The 17,399-nt window shown below is 49.6% G+C and overlaps 1 protein-coding gene across 3 annotated transcripts in view; it reads right to left on the bottom strand.

Annotated features, from left to right (window-relative positions):
- Positions 1-17,399, bottom strand: part of LOC143835118 (carboxyl-terminal PDZ ligand of neuronal nitric oxide synthase protein-like) — an 88,226-nt gene that overhangs the window by 12,740 nt on the left and 58,087 nt on the right. For 2 of the 3 annotated variants that reach the window (XM_077332287.1, XM_077332286.1), the window contains 3 exons: positions 17,026-17,193; positions 15,650-15,815; positions 10,969-11,121 (listed from right to left, as the gene is read on the bottom strand). In XM_077332287.1, coding sequence (XP_077188402.1) covers positions 10,969-11,121; positions 15,650-15,815; positions 17,026-17,193 — 487 coding nt within the window. Of the gene's footprint in view, positions 1-5,015; positions 11,122-15,649; positions 15,816-17,025; positions 17,194-17,399 lie in introns of those variants that run through there. The other variant, XM_077332288.1, reaches the window with a different exon arrangement.

The following is a 17,399-nucleotide window of genomic DNA, read 5'->3' as shown; positions in this document are numbered from 1 at the left end:
GTGCGTGCACATGAAAGCTTACGCCTTTGAATAAAACTTTGTTGGACTTATACCTTTGAATAAAACTTTATTTTGGTGCAGCACGCTGAGCTTTCTGATGCTTGCTCATTAATTTTAACTGTGCAGGGATACGAACGACTCCTTTTCTCCAGGACTGGTTGCTCAGTTTTTCAAGCAATGTAACTGCACCGGGAACAACAAGATCCTGGCAGCCTGTTACAGAGAACCGATGTGCTGTTCTCCGCAGGCTGTGCACAATGAAACTGCACTTGACTTTCTGGCACCTGGGGATTTGAAAGCACATTTTCTGCTGAGCAGGAGAGTGTTCAGGAGCCCGACTCCGGAAAGCTAAGCAGGGTCAGACAAGGGCAGAGTCTGCACACATAGGATAATGCACTTTTATTGTGCTTTGGCAGCTGGATTTTTCTACGCAGAACAGTAAAATCTACTTCTAAAGCGCAATGAAAGTGCATTATCTATTGTGTGCAGAAACCACCAAGGAAATCCAGGGCTGCGAGGCAGGCAATGGTAAACCACGTTGGATCATCTCTTGCATTGAAACCTCTACAGACTTTGGGCTGCCCTGAGTTGGTTGCAACTTGGTGGCACACAATTTTTATGTGCATGGATATGCACTTGGTGTGTGTGTGTGTTTGTGGAGAGTAACACAGGATGTTTCTTGTAATGTTGGCAGTGCTTAGAAGGCTGTCAGGGAATTGGAGGAGGGGGAAAATCCCTTCCAATCGCATTCAGCAATGGAATGGGCTGCCTAAGGAGGTGGTGGGCTCCCCCACTGGCAGCCTTCATGAAGCAGCTGTACAGACATTTATCCTGGATGCTTGAGGCTGATCCTGCACTGAGCAGGGGGTGGGACTAGAGGGCCTGCGTGGCCCCTTCCCACTCTAGGATTCTATGACCTGATTTGCTAGATCTGATTTGCTAGGCAGCATGGGATGCAGCTGCCACACAGTGATGTATCTGGGAAACCGCTCTAATCTCTCTCTAGAGGGAAAAACTAGAGCTGCATTAGCTCCCTAAATGACAAGCCAAGCCCCAGGAGGGCTACGGCATCAGCAGGCAGAATGTGAAGGGGACAGAGTTCATCCCAGCATGGAAGATCTTTGCATGGAACCAACTCTTCTTCTTCTTAAGTAATATCAGGGCTCTCTCAGCCTCACCTCCCTCATAGGGTGTCTGTTGTGGGGAGAGGAAAGGGAAGGGACCTTAAGCTGCTTTGAGACTCCTTCAGGTTGAGAAAAAGCAGCACATAAGAACCAACTCTTCTTCTTTCATGGATTTAACAGTCCCCCATAGCAGAGTTAACTCTGCAAGTTCATTTTTGGTGAAAGATCTCCTCTTAAGGAGCTCCCATTGAAATTTATTCCCTTCTGCTCGGCTTTCCTACACATCCCTCATGCAGTTCATCTAAAGCTGACTTTGCTTATGGTCAAGCAGGGCTCCCAACTTGCCTGCCTCTCTATAGCAGCATTTCCACTTCCCTGCCAGATGGATGTTTCCTGCTCGGAGCCACTTTGCCGATGCCAGGAATAGCTTCCCGCTCCCCAGGCCTTGGCAGGGACGCAAACAGGAATGCCCTTGAGTGAGAGCACTTGAAAAAGAAAAAAAAAAACCTATGCTTGGTCCCACTGCAATTTAAATGATTGTGATTTATTGTATGGTGTGTGTAGTGGAGCCAGGAGATCCAAGGGTTGTCTGGCTGCCAGGCAAGAGACGTTCAGAGGTCGTTTGCCATTGCCTGCCCTGGTATTGCTCGGAGAAACCCCCTCCAAATCCTTGCCAGGAACTCTCATCCAAATACAAGCTGGGGTCAGCCATTCAGATGGTTTGCCCAAGCAATTAACTCCTGGCTGCTCCTTCTCTGCTCTCTGCTGCCTTGACTGTTCTGTTTGTGTTGGTTGGTGGGCAGGGTTGCATGTAATGCCACCTACCCAAGCACCAATCTAAAGGCACAGGTAGTGTTTGTAGAGGAAGAAGGGGCCAGTGCTTTGGCCCCCAGCCTAGAGGTAGCATTGGAAGCATTGTCCTGCTTGGCATGACTTAGACATGACTGGGCAGGAGGTCACCTGCAACAGAAGCAAAATTATGACTCTCTTTGAGGGCTGATGGGCGGGTGAGGGTGGCTGTAAGAATCACCTGCAATTCAGCTTTGGCACCGGGCTTCGGCTGTGATAGAGCCACGAGGGGGCTTTCTCTGCTTACTTGATGAGGATTATTTATATCATTTATTTACCATATGGCGTGTGTCGGGTAGCCAGGAGATCTGAGCATTGTCTGGCAGCCAGGCGAGAAATGTTTGGGGATGGTTTGCCATTGCCTGTCTCTGTGTCAGGCCTCTCAGTGTTCCTTGGAGGAACTCCATCCAAATCCTTGGAGGTCTCCCATCCAAATACCAGCCGAGGTTAGCCTTGCTAAGCTTCCGAGATCCAATGGGATCAGGCTTGCTTGGACTATCCAGGTCAGGGCTCTTGACGAGGACGATTCTCAGGAGCGAAGCAGGCTTAGCCCTTGGTTGACATTTTCCTTTTCTCAGCCCGCACCCCCAGGGCATCATTTACCTCTAACCCCAATGGAGGGGTTTCATTTCATTGCAATGGGAGGGGCTAAAGCAGCCTCTCTCAACCTTTTGACTGCTGAGAACCCTCTGAAACATTCTTCAGGCTTCGAGAAACCCTGGGAGTGAGGTCAGCAGGCCACACCTTCCTGCCACACCCCTGAAAGTCACATGTCACCAGAAGTTCCGTCACTCCAGGCACTCCCACCGGATATATCACCAGGCCACTCCCACAGCACAGGAAGTGACAACAAAGAGATATCCGATGATTGTGAATAGAACCATGTCTGCACTCTGGGCTGGCTACCAGTTTGCTCTTGTTCACCAAAGGGAGCCTACAGAAAAAGGGCTGGGACAGGCCTAAGCTGCTCCATAGCTTCCACATCCCCCCCCCCCCAATGCCAGAAACATGGCCAGAGCAGGCCTCTGCCACTCTGTCACCCAGCTCACCAGAAACAGGGCTAGGGCAGGCCTCTGCCACTCTGTCACCCCCCCTCCTCCACCTAGGCAATGAAATTAAAATAAGAGTACTTACCTCTCTGGACTCCAGTCACTACCATGTGCGATGAGCTTGGGCCAGCAAGTATTTGTAAGGCTGGGGCCCCTCCCCTTCCAACCCCCTCCAGGCCTATCATTGGCCATACGGTCATGTCACCTGATAAATTCAGCCACTGTATATGGTCATGTCATCCGATAAATTCTTAATTAACCCCCCACCCACTTGGCGAAACCCTTTTGGGGCTGGGCTAGAGTCTTACTTCGGCCATGATTATTTTTATGGGGATTTTTCTACAACGTTTAAGGGCTTACGAGCAATCCAGGGTATATGCAAAATGCTGCAAACTTGCCACCATTTGAGTCTGGACTCTCAACGTACCCATTCCACTTTGCCAAACTTGGAGCCTTAGATCTGGGAAGGTTTTTCTCTAGAAGAAGAGTTGGTTTTTATACCCAGTTCTCATCTCCTACGTAATCTCAAAGCAATCGCCTTCTTTTCTCTCCCAATGGCAGTGAAGTAGGTGGGTCTGAGAGCGTTCTGAAAAAGCTATGACTGGCCCAAGGTCGCCCAGCAGGCTTCATGTGGAGGAGGAGTGGGGCATCAAACCCAGTTGTCCAGATCAGTCTGCTGCTCTTGGAAAGCTGAATCAGAAGATCTGTCAGCTGCTAGAAGCTGCTACAGAAGAAGAAAGCTGACATGGATGGCTACAAATTTAATAATTCCTTCTTGATTAGAAGTTAACGAGAGCCAGACCGAGGTCCAGATTCTCTCTCGTTTTCAGGGTGACCACTTTCCTCGGTAGCTCCCAGCACTTATTTCTACTCAATGAATTTATATCTCATAATACGTCTTTCCACAGGTGTATGCAACACTTCCGCGTATCAATATGGCCGTCGGTTCTAATGGTAAATGGAGGATCCCAAGTAGCAACCGTCCCTGTGGGTCCTTGGTCATATTGTGATATGCAAAAGTGTTGCATACTAATGTGGAAAGACATGTTATTATTTATTTATTTATTTATGGTGTGATCTATATCCCGCCGCTCTCAGTAAACTGGCTTGTGGCGGGTCACACTAAAACCCCCAATAAAATACAGTATTAACCCATTAAAACACCCATTAAAAACCCCTATGGCGGCGACACATCAATCCCATGGCGCTAACTAAAAGCTTAAAAACAGTCACAGGGAGAGCCCTGAGTGCCGACCCCTTGCCCACGGCGATGGCCGGCTAGTGGGAGGGGCGTCCAGTCTCACACTTCGCTCCTCTCTTGTCCAGGGAGGTATCAGATCTTCCTGGGCTGGCCTCAACCATAGACCTGGCAGAAGAGCTCCATCTTACAGGGCCCTCAGCTCGTCTGGAAGCTCGTTCCACCAGGTCGGGGCCAGGACCAAAAAAGCCTTGGCCCTGGCCAAGACCAAACAAACTTCCCTGGGGGAGATACAGATTTATTGATTAGAAGTAAGTGCTGGGAGCTACCAAGGAAAGTGGTTACCCTGCAAACAAGTGACAACCTGGAACTCATTCTGGCTCTCATCGTTTTCGAAGACAGAAGGAATTGTTGCCCTTGGAAAGCCAGCTTGGCGTAGTGGTTAAGAGTGGTGGCCTCTAATCTGGAGAACTGGGTTGGATTTCCCAACTCACCGCATGCAGCCTGCTGGGTGACCTTGGGCCAGTGACGGTTCTCTCAGCCTTCTCAGCCTTACAGGGTGTCTGTGGTGGGGAGAGGAAGGGAATTGTATGCCCCTCCCGGTAGTTAAAATCAGGGTACAAAAGCCCAACTCTTCTCCTCCTGAACTGCTTTCTTTCTATTTTCTCCCTGTTCTGCTGTTTGCAAGGGGTCGTGAGCAAACTGGATGTCTCTCTAAGGGTCACTGGGAGTGAAGGCAAGAGAGGAAGGGTGAGGGAGATAACAGAGGAAAGCCAAGAAAGCAGAAACGACAGAGAAGGTTTAGAAATAAGTAAGATTTATTTAGCAAAAGCCAAGAAGCAAACACCACCACCCTGGGGGTTAAGTGCACTTACACAGAAAGTCGTTCTGTAACAGCGAGTGTGGTAGTCCGAGAAAGAACAAAACACAGAGCGCTCCAAGGAGGCGTTGTGAAGAAAGAGACGGAAGCAGAAATATACAGGGATACCAGACAAGGTGAGAGTCAAAACCCTTCCCAAGGACTCAAGGTAGGCCACAGGATCCTGAGAAACCCCAGGTGAGCAACTAGCCCCCCAATGACAGCAAATGTGTATACATCCCAGCATGCACGTGCGCACCTTTGTTTGAGAGCCGATGCATTTTCTCTTTCAAAATAAAGCTGGGGACCGGCTGCCGGGATGCACATGGCATTTGAACCATGCGTTCTGCCGCAAGCACGTTGAATGTAAGAGCTGTGCATTGTGTGCGCAAGCAGAAATCGTGCGTGCGTAGTACACGGACTGTGTGCTCATTTGCTGCTAATGTGGGGCTAGGGCTGCTGTCGAGTTCCCACAGGAAGCGGCCTTTTCTGTTCCTCATGAACTAAACATTTGCCAAGCTGAGCAGGTGACTTCCCCCTGCCATCAAACCTCTTGCCTGGGGCACCTGCCAGCAGTTCTGTAGGTCACGCCTGGCACGCACTGCTTCTGGCTATCGTGTCTTGTGGACCTTGTCTTACTAAATATCTTTTCTCCACATCATGGGTTCTTTTTTTGGCATGGGGGAGAAACTATCTGGCCTAAATTCCCTTTCCTTCTCTATAGACCAGGCTTTTTCAATCTTTTGACTGTGGAGGAGCCCCAGAAATTGTTTTTCAGGCTTTGAGGAGCCCCCGGAAGTGATGTCAGCTGGCCACGCCTCCTACCACACTTCCAGACGTGACATCACTACCTGCTCCCTTAGCCCTCCTTTTGCTCCCTCCCCCCTGCCTTGACTATGACTATGGGGGTTCTGTCTCATATAGGCGGGAAGGAAGAGCTAAGAAGACAGCTGTGACCTCCCCCATACCACTCCTGCAGACCACCTTCAGAGCTCTTGTGGACCCCCAGGGATCCACAGACCCCTAGTTGGGAATCCCTGCTCTCGACACTCACTCCCCATACTTCTTGTCACTATTACGCTCGTCAAAGCCCTGGTCTTACATTTCCAGAGTTGGCTTTAATGTGAGAGATGCGCGCAAAATGCGGCAGCTTCTCGTACCGCTTTAGTCCTTTGTCACGGACTCTAGAGCAATCCTGTCGCTCCCTTCTTAGGCCCCCTTTCCTAGGCAGCATAGAGACCAGGCGGGGAGAGAAGCCCTCCTCCCACATTGTCCTAAAGGCACTGTCTCCCTGAGTTGTGTCCCAGCTAGTCCCGCTGAGTGGTAAACAATGGGCCTAGTTTGCTTTGGCTTCAGCTGGCCTGCCATATGGCGGATGCTGCCTAGAGATGGCGAACTGGGCTGCCACAATTTCAGTCCCCAGTTGGGGGCAGAGGACCCCCGACTTTGGAGCCTCTCCTCCTGTTTCTGGGCTCTCAGAAATTCGGGGAAATTAACTCCCTCACCCAAACAGGTAAGAAGCCAGAAATAAATGGGGCATTGCAACATCATCTGGTAGTGATGTAGTAACATTGGTGATGTCAGGGGGCAACACTGGACCTAAACCAGAGTGTTGCCCCCTAATGTCACTGATGTGCCCACATCACTTCCAGCTGACAAGGCAATATTGTGTTTACTTCTGGCTTCTCCCCTCCACACTCCCAATAAGTTTCCCCCATCCCTTGCTGATTGGCCCAACAGACCTGGCAACCCTCCCACGGAGAATATTTTTAAAGTCAGGCTTCATCTCTCTCAGCTTCCCCCTCAAGCCTTAACCTGAGGTGATGTCAAGTTAGGCCTCATCTCCCTCAACTTCCACCTCAAGCCTTGACCTGAGGTGATGTCAAGTTAGGCCTCATCTCCCTCAACTTCCACCTCAGGCCTTGACCTGAGGTGATGTCAAGTTAGGCCTCATCTCCCTCAGCTTCCACCTCAAGCCTTAACCTGAGGTGATGTCAAGTTAGGCCTCATCTCCCTCAACTTCCACCTCAGGCCTTGACCTGAGGTGATGTCAAGTTAGGCCTCATCTCCCCTCAGTTTCCATCTCAAGCCTTGACCTGAGGTGATGTCAAGTCAGGCCTCATCTCCCTCAGCTTCCACCTCAAGACTTGACCTGAGGTGATGTCAAATTAGGCCTCATCTCCCTCAGCTTCCACCTCAAGCCTTGACCTGAGGTGATGTCAAGTTAGGCCTCATCTCCCTCAGCTTCCGCCTCAAGCCTTGTCCTGAGGGAACTTCATTCTGTGATGACCATTCTAGTACCGGAAAGAACAGAAGAGGGAATGGGAAATATCTAAAAGACCATCTACCACATAAATATAGAAGAGATACAATCTGAGGGTTGAAGACTCTCATGGGAACATGGGCTCAAATGAGGCTGCTTGCAGGGGCAGCAGCTGCTCGGTCATCTCCCAGCTCCAACCGGTGACGAGGGCTTTTTGCTCACATTATTGTGCACAAATTCACACAAAGAAGAAGAAGAAGAAGGGAGAATAAAAAGAATTAGCTTCATCAGAAAGAACTACATGGCAGTCCAGCTGAGAACATTAAAAACGACACTATCAAATGCCTTCCCTACTTCCACGGGCACCACTGCAGGTGAGTCCTGCCCTACAGTCCATAATCAGTACCTGCGTTCACTGCAGATCTGCCTTTATGCCTTCTTATTCCCCCCCTTCCCCATTCGAAGGATCTGAAAACCACCCTCTTTGAATCAAGGAATGGCAAATCCATCTATCTAACTAGTGCATTTTTATCCCACTCCTTCTCCAAGGAGCACAGGATGGCAGACATGGCTCTTTTCCCTTTCTCATTGCCTCCTCACAACAGTCTTGCAAAGTAGGCTAGGCTGAGAGCAAGGGACTGGTCTACTATCACCCAATGAGCTTCACGGTGGAGTAGGTACCTGAACCCAGGGCTCTGAGCTTGACACTCTAAACAGCTGATGCTGCAACGGCAAAATCCACAACAGCAGTAGCAGAACAACACAAGAGCATTTAGAACAGGGGTAGTCAACCTGTGGTCTTCCAGATGTTCATGGACTACAGTTCCCAAGAGCCCCAAGAGCAAATGCTGGCAGGGGCTCATGGGAATTGTAGTCCATGGACACCTGGAGGACCACAGGTTGACTACCCCTGATTTAGAAGATTTTAGGGACAGGTGAAATGAAGCAAAACATATTTAGGATTATAGTTTCACTCAGGAAAGGAGGAAGCATTTGCTACCTCTGGTGCTGGAAATCAGCCTTGTGAAGAGAGAGGCAGGGATGTGTGTGTGTCTGGAAGATGGAGCACTCCTATGGGAGGTTTTCTAGAAAATGAAAAGCACACAAGTGGAAGGAACCGATAGAAGCAGCAAAAAGAAAAAAAGGAAAGGAACCCGATCGGTCTGAGATTGGTACCCTGCTGGTGCTTGGAGGAGAAAACATTGGAATACATGCAAAGCGGCTTTCTGCAGAGTCAGATTCTTGGCCTATCCTGGTCAGGGCGAGAGTTTGAGTCCACTGGCCTCTTGACGGCCAACCCAGTTTGATTCAGGGCATAAGCTTTTTGTGTGCATGTGTACTTCTTCAAATATATCCTTCAGGCATTTGAAGATGTGCGCATGCACTTGAAAAATTATAGCTTAAGACTTGGCTGGTCTTAAAAGTGCCTCTGGACTCAAACTCTGTTCTGCTGCTCCAAACCAACACGGCTACGGTTAGAGCTGTTCACTTTGACTGGCAAGCAGTTCTCCGAGGTTTCAGGCAGAGGTCTGATCCTTTTATCTGGAAATGCCAGGGATTGAACCTGGGGCCTTCTGCCATGCAAAGCTGCCCCGGCCATTTCTGCCACTGTCAGACCACTAAGATAGATTCAAGTGGGTAGCCATGTCGGTCTGAAGCAGCAGGACAAATGTGAAGTCCAGGGGCACCTTTAAGCCTTAAAGGTGCTGCTGGACTCTAAATTTGTTCTGTCAGACAACTAGATGGTTGAAGCCAGGGTTGCCTAGGACTAGAGTTCCTTTTGATTAGCTGTCTTGGGGACCGACCCTGAGACTTTCTGCATGCTGAGCAGAGGCTCTACCCGTTCGCTGTGCTGGATACCAATCTGCAACACTGCCTGTGCCAAGACGTCACTGGGAGCTACACGACAGCAGAACTGTGGGTGCAGTTTCTCAAATCGGATTCACCCCGGCCAGCCCTTTGGGAGGGGGGCGGGCAGCAGCCTGTTCTGCCAGATGCAGAGGCTTCCTATGCACATCAGCTGTGGAGGGACGGGAGGAGGGGGTGTCTTCCTTAGGATGGCGCGCTACTGCATGAGAAACATACAGCAATGTGAACCGAGTCACTCCCGGGTGATCAGCACACAGCCAGAAAGACACGGACCTGGGGTGACAGAGCTGGGCAATTAGCTTAGCCCATGTGGATGCCTCATTCAAGGACAGCCTCCGCTGCAGGGCAGGAAATGTTGCCTTATAAAGCCTTGAAAAAGCCACCGCTAAATGATCACTATGACAAACAGAGGCCTGCAGTTAGGACGTGCAGTCGAGGCCGAGTACTGCAACAATCTGTCTTTAAGGGGCCAGGGTCACCACGCACCGGCCCAGCGGCTCTTCTGGCATTGGGGTGGAGAGAGAGAAGGATTGAAACAGAAGTCGAGAGAAGGGACGGCTGTGTCGCCGGTTGAGGCAACTCGGATCGCCATTAAAGTGAAGGAACTTAAGGCTACGGGGTTGCGTCTGGAGGCTAAACAGTTCTGCACAAGGGAAGGCCTGACGCCGGAGAGTCACTGCTGAGACTGGGGCTGTGTAAACCAGGGGAAGTCAACCTGTGGTCCTCCAGATGTCCATGGACTACAATTCAAATGAGCCCCTGCCAGCATTTGCTGGCAGGGGCTCATGGGAATTGTAGTCCATGGACATCTGGAGGACCACAGGTTGACTACTCCTGGTGTAAACGTCGTATGACTGCTCCCCACCCCATCCCATGGACTCCCCTGGCCAAGCTCAACCTCACTCTGTCCCCAAAGAAGCAGAAGTCGGCTACCTGAACATGCCATCCTCCCTCTTAAGCTGACTTTGCATCTGAGTTCTGCTTCTTCTAGTTAAAGTGAGGGGCCAGGGCCTATGCATGCCACGTCCTCGTCTGGTGCAAGCCCCTTTCTCGTCTCCACCTCCAGCTTTCGAGATCTCATCAGCCACTGCCTGCATGCTTTCAAGAGCATTGTCGCAGCCTCCTGGCCTAAAAAATTTTAAATATATATAATAGCTGAGATTCTCACAATGCTGAAATCGGAACCGGGTGCCAAGTTCTGCATTTGGTGCATGGAGGAGTCGCAAATTATACGCAGCCCTGAGTTCGGAGAGGACTATTCTGGCATATGGCTATTTTCACTTGAAAGGAAAGCAGTTCCTTTGCCACCTGCTAAGAGCTCTCAGCAGGCCAAAGGAAAGGGAGGGAGCAGCCCTTGACGTGCTCCCCAATAGCACTTTCTCTCCTGGGAAGTCTGTCCCCAGGCATCGGGCACGGCTCTGCGGCTGCCCGCGTGGCAGGAGATGCAGGCTGGTTCGGGCCCATCGACAAGAAGGCCCCCGACCTCTGGCCACAGACCTCAGCTGCCCCTGCGGCTCCCTAGATGGCAATCTCATCATCCAGGCTGTCCCCCAGGCCCTGCTTGTGCAAGACATTGGCCAGCCGGAGCGGCTCCTCCTGGGCCCACGAGTCCCAGTCCTCGCTCTCGTCCGTGTTGGACTCGTACTCAGAGGCGATCCCGGACTCTCGGAACTTGATGAGCTCCAAGCTGCCCAGGGGCGGGGTGGTGCTGGGGAAGAAGCGGAAGCATTCCAGCTTGGCCAAGCAGTCGCTCCTACCTAAAGGGCTGCTCAGGGAGTTGGCAGTGCCGGGGAAGCTGTGGTCCAGCTGGAGCAGGTGGGTGTCCGCAGGCATCGGGGTGGTGGGGTCGCACAGCATGGGCTGGGCGCCCGCTCGGAAGGTGATCTCCAGCAAACTGTCTTGAGAGCCCACTGCAAAACAGGAAGAGAGGGGGAGGAAGAGGGGTCTGATCAAATCTCTTGAGAGAGAAGGTGACTTGTCTGTGGATCCAAGAGCCCTCCCCCACTTGAACACTGTTCTCTTCTGAACAAAGCACACTGTCTGTCCAGCCTAGGTCTTCTTGATAATGATTCGGCTGCTCCTGTTTCTTGCAGGGCCTGCTAGCACCATGCTGGGGCGGGGGCAGCTCATGTATTCCTTACAGTCTTAGGCTAAGAAATGCTCAAAGATGGCAAACATTCAGCAGAAACAAAGCAAATTCTACAGGGAGACTTTTTAGGAAATTAAATACATTTGGTTCTCTTCCCTAGTGATGGCCTTGAACCCAGCCCTAAGACATTTTAAACAGATCTAGCTAGCAACTGCTTGTTCTCTCATTTACTAGAGTTATGCAATATTTCACCGATTTATATAATCATAGAGATGGAAGGGACCTCAATGGTCTTCTAGTCCAGCCCCCTGCAGGATGCAGGAAATTCACATCTAGTATAGGGTGCTCCTCAATATCTGTGTTTTCCCATATGCATGCTTAGTCAAAATCCTTAAAACCTGAGGGCTAGTTTCAGGAGAGGGGACTTTTTGGGAAAGATGTATCTTTGGCCAATGGCTTCTTGGTCACAGATCAGAGAAAGTAGATTTTTTTCATCCCAGGGCAAAATTTGAGTCCAGCGGCACCTTTCAGGCCAACAATTTTATTCAAGGGGTAACCTTTCATGTGCGCAGCCTATTTCCTCAGATGCAACGAAATGAGAATTACACGTCCACAAATATAAACAGAGGGGGAACCATGAATTAGTACACAGCATAATGATGTTTAAAGGTAAAGGTAACCCCTGTGCAAGCACCCAGGACCCTTGGGGTGACGCCCTCTAGCGTTTTCATGGCAGACTCAGTTTGCCAGTGCCTTCCCCAGTCATTACCGTTTACTCCCCAGCAAGCTGGGTACTCATTTTACCGACCTCGGAAAGATGGAAGGCTGAGTCAACCTTGAGCCAGCTGCTGGGATTGAACTACCAGCCTCATGGGCAGACAGCTTTAGACTACATGTCTGCTGCTTTACCACTCTGCGCCCCCAAGAGATGATGTTTAAAAGACTCAAAGGCCTTACAAGCTAAATTTATAAGGTTATCATTTGTTTGGATTCAACTCTGGGGGAAAACCATCCCAAGGGAAATAAATAAATAAATAAATAAATATGTCAAGTTCTGGAGAACAACGGGCAGATGCATCACCAGTTGTGGAATGGCAGAGAGTATTTTATTGTTCTGCAGGCGTCAACACAGTGTAAATACGAACTCCAATGCAGTTAAAAAATGTTCAGCTCCTGGGAAGTGGCTCTTTTTGGCCATTTCTTTCTTCTTTTTTTTAATGGAGTGAGCGGTCAAGGAATCTAATGTAAATCATGCCCTGAATCTAGCATGTGTTTTTTCTCACAGGTCTTGCTTGCATCATTAGTAAGCATAAGCCAAACTGAATCAGTTCAGGCTCACTGAATCTGCTAATTACTTCCTGTAACAGCTCCAAAAGCATTTTTCTTTCTTGCTGTTCTAATGCACAGTTGGTGTCCTTGGGAAGTTTTCTGCAACTAGCAGGAACAAGTCCACGCAACAGCTGGAATAACTTTTCCCGCATAGCCGTTGGTCTGCGGTGATAAATCCCAGGAAAGAAACACTGCTGCTGTCAACTAGCCTACGCTTAACTCAGCCTGCCCTGTTTTGTGAAAAAAATATGATATTGGGCATGGGGGAACATAATGAAATAAGGCAGTTCTGCAGAAATATAGCATTTCCCATGCATACACACTCTATAAAACTTCCCAGGGCCCCTCTCCTTCCAGGCCCAACACTGACCAGTTTAGGAGTGGGGGAGGTTGACATTCTCATCTATGGCGGTATCACCCAATACCTGTTTAACAAATTTTAAAAATCTATTACAAATTAATTCATTCCCACCCATCTCAGAAACTCTTCCAGGGCCATCAAGAAACCCCAGGGTTTTACGAAACCCTGGTTGAGAAAGCCTGGAGGAGACAATACTGACTTTGAAGGCCCAGCAGTCTGATTCAGGAGAAGGCAGCTTTGTGTGTTCAAAATTCAACCCAACGGATGGATGTCTTAAGTTTCCACATGGCTGTTTTTCGATAATCCCGCCTCACGGTGTCTCTCTCTCTCAGTCTGGCACTGTGTTGGCTAGCTGGGCTGGCGCTGTGCCATAAATTCCAATGTTTGTAAGAGAATTCAAGTCAAGAAGGCTTGCCTAAGAACCTCAGTCCCCCAGGCGAGTACTCACTCTCCTGGACATGAAGCTGTATTACTTCTATGGGGCGTGGACCTCTGGAGAGCCACAGTTTGGCTGCCTTTGCGGTAAGATTTTTAAGGCAAGAGACAAATTTGTTGGAATAGACAATAGACAATAGACTCTGCAGCGGGCAGCAAGAAGACTGTTAGATAGGACAGTGAAGTCAGGACCTTCTCTCCTGTTAAGTGTCATTCTGTGTCTCCAAATTACTAGGGGCAATTTCCTGCTTCTTCTCAGAAGCCACAGTTCCAGTCTATCTCCCATGTCTGACCCTTGGGGTGACGCCCTCCAGCGTTTTCATGGCAGACTCAATACGGGGTGGTTTGCCAGTGCCTTCCCCAGTCATTACCGTTTACCCCCCAGCAAGCTGGGGACTCATTTTACCGACCTCGGAAGGATGGAAGGCTGAGTCAACCTTGAGCCGGCTGCTGGGATTGAACTACCAGCCTCATGGACAGAGCTTCAGACAGCATGTCAGCTGCCTTACCATTCTGCGCTAATAAACCTTTAAAAGTAAAGGTAAAGGTATCCCCTGTGCAAGCACCGAGTCATGTCTGACCCTTGGGGTGACGCCCTCTAGCGTTTTCATGGCAGACTCAATACGGGATGGTTTGCCGGTGCCTTCCCCAGTCATTACCGTTTACCCCCCAGCAAGCTGGGTACTCATTTTACCGACCTCGGAAGGATGGAAGGCTGAGTCAACCTTGAGCCGGCTGCTGGGATTGAACTCCCAGCCTCATGGGCAAAGCTTTCAGACGGCTGCCTTACCACTCTGCGCCACAAGAGGCTCTTAATAAACCTTTACCTATTCTTAAATCAGGGTGTACAACCTTACTGCCTTATTTGCTAACAAAACTGAGCTGGTTTGCCATGGCCTGCATGTTGACCCTGGCCTTCCTTAGTGGTCTCCCATCCAAGAACACACCAAGTTCGACCCTGTGGAGCTTTCGAGATCTGACAAGAGCAGGCCAGCCTGGGCCATCCAGTTCAGGACCTCTCCCAATTACCTCTCTGTAAAACGACAAGTATGAAAGTATAAAAGCAACTGTCTCGCCTGGTGCCACCTGGAGATGCTGGGAACTGAAACAGAAATCTTCCAAGTTCTACCATGGACGTATCTGAGGAAACAAGCTTGGCCTTTAAGGTGCTACCAGGCTTGAATTTCATTCTACTATTACAGAAGAGACCTGACCTGGATAGCCTACGCTACCCAATCTCATCAGATGTGGCTGCTAAGCAGGGTTGACCCTGCTCAGTATTTTGATGGAAAACTACAAAGGAATACCTGGTTTGCTTCACAAATGCAGGCGATGACAAACCATCTCTAAACGTCCCTTGCCTTGAAAAGCCTAGGGGGTTGCCTACAGACAGGGATATCTATCTGAAATTCTACCCCTGAGTTGAGGTCCCACCGCCATAATGATGTCCTACCATGCCCATGGCGAGGGTGAACAAGAAGAAAGGCTGTTTTTTTTTTATAACCGTCTTTTCACTACCCGCAGGAGTCCCAAAACAGCCTACAAACCCTTTCCCTTCCTCTCCCCAGAAAAGGTTGTTGGGATTGAGAGAACTCTGAAAGGACTGCTCTGTGGGAACAGCCCTAAGAGAACTGGGACAGGTCCAAGGTCACCCAGCTGGCTGTGTGTGGCAGAGTGGAGCCACAAACCCGGTTCTCCAGAGGGGATCTGATAGCCATCTTGAAGTATTTAAAAGGCTGCCATATAGAGGATGGAGCAGAGTTGTTCTCTCTTGCCCCAGAGGGACAGACCAGAACCAATGGGATGAAATTAATTCAAAAGACATTTCGTCTAAACATCCAGAAGAAGTTCCTGACAGAGTGGTTTCTCAGTGGAAAAGGCTTCCTCAGGAGGTAGTAGGTTCTCCATCCTTGGAAATTTTTAAACAGAGGCTGCATAGCCATCTGACAGAGAGGCTGATTCTGTGAAGGTTCAAGGAGGTGGCAGGTTACAGTGTCAGCAGTAGGGTTGTGATGTCCTGCATAGTGTAGGGGGTAGAACTAGATGACCCAGCAAGTCCCTTCCAACTCTATGATTCTATAATTCTATGAGATTAGAGGGCACCACTACACCACGCTGGCTCTCATGGCCAAGAAGCAGGTGTCAAATGAAGTTAGATACAAAATAAGAAGCGTCAGAAGGAGAGCACTACCAGAGGGACAGAGGCAGAGAGGGAGGCTCTTACTGGTGTGGGGTCCCAACAGCTTTGCCTCCAGGTCCTGCACCTGCTTCACTAAAAGGGAGATGTGTTGGAGGAGGTCCTTGTTTTGCAGCAGGAGTTGGTGCACCCGGGCTTGGGCTTCAAGGCGTGCAGCAGCCTCCGTCGCCAGCTGGTCCTTCAGCAAATGCACCTGTGGGACAGACACAGAAAAGGGCCTCTGGTTTGGAGGCAGCCTGGTGGCTGCAAGCTAGATCTGTCTCTATGCAAGCAACATTTTGAACAATATTTCGCAATGTGGGCTCCATATTAGGCATCCTGATATACAATGCATATTAGTCAGAGTGCCACTTTCTGGTAAGTAACCACAATTTTTATTTATGCTAGTTGATAATAAATATAAATAATTATTAAAATAAATATTGATGCAAACAGGCATATCTATTGTCTGTCAACATGCCCTCCAGGTTACATCACTTAAGGATGAGAATAAGAGGAAAAGTTGGTTCTTATATGCCGCTTTTCTCTTCCCAAAGGAGTCTCAGAGTGGCTTACATTCGCCTTCCCTTTCCTCTCCCCACAACAGACACCCTGTGAGGTGGGTGAGGCTGAGAGAGCCCTGAGATTACTGAAGAAGAAGAGTTGGTTCTTATTTGCTGCTTTTCTCTACCCGAAGGAGTCTCAAAGTGGCTTACAATCATCTTCCCTTTCTTCTCCCCACAACAGACACCCAGTGAGGGAGGTGAGGCTGAGAGAGCCCTGAGATTACTGCTCGGTCAGAACAGCTTTATCAGTGCTGTGGCAAGCCCAAGATAACCCAGATGGCTGCATGTAGGTGAGGGGGGAATTAAACCTGGTTGGGGTGGTGGTGGGGAAATGGCCCTGCTTGAAACCAACCTTACGATCTTGGATGAGCTACCAAGGGTAGCATCAGCTCAAAATATTCAACATTTGCGCATCAGAATGAAGCAACTGAAAAAAATCATTGTCATAACCTTCGCCTCTCCCTCCAACAACCCATCAGACTATGCAGTCAAGGAATGGAAGGCACAAAAACAGACATGAGGGATCTCTTCGGAAAGCAAAAAGACAGAGAAAATCTAATAACGAACTCTTAAGAGATCAAAAACAGTCAATGCTCAAGCACCTATCCATCACAGACCGATGAAAACAAGCCGTTTTCTGTTCAGGTTCTGGCCTGCTGCAAGGCCCTGGGGTTCTGATGACCATTCCTCTGCCTGGCCCCAAACTTATGCATGGACCAATGGATCCCCAATCTCTGCCCTGTCTAACCTGACCCGCCAGTTCAGACTACCACATTTCGTATGCTCATTCCAATCAGTGGATCCGCAAGGGATTTCCCAGCATCCCCCCCCCTATGGTCTCAAGGCATGAATAATAACCTGGGCTACAGCAACTTCCGTTTGCTGCTGCTGCTGTTGCAAGAGCTGCTGAAGAAGCTGCATTTGATGGTGAGTCGACAGAGGGACCCCTGATTCAGGTAACTGGGAAGAGGAAGGTAGCAGCATCTTGGGGGAAGCCAGCAGGATATTCCCTGGATGCAGCAAGCCCTGAAAAACACAAGCAGATGCTGAGATGGTGAAGGCCCTTCATCACTCACTGCCTCCTGCCTCCCCGTTCCTGAAGATTAACATTCTCAATACCACCCACTTTCTTCCCAATGCATAGAGGCATACTTAGGAGGAGCTACCGGGACAGGGCAGAAAATGATGTATCTGGGTTTGTAATTTGAACCAATATCCCTTTTGAATATGAG

This window comes from Paroedura picta, chromosome 4 (assembly GCF_049243985.1).
Source record: "Paroedura picta isolate Pp20150507F chromosome 4, Ppicta_v3.0, whole genome shotgun sequence".
NCBI lineage: Eukaryota > Metazoa > Chordata > Lepidosauria > Squamata > Gekkonidae > Paroedura > Paroedura picta.
The sequence above is the reverse complement of the archived record's forward strand: the minus strand, read 5'-3'. Positions and strand labels throughout refer to the sequence as shown.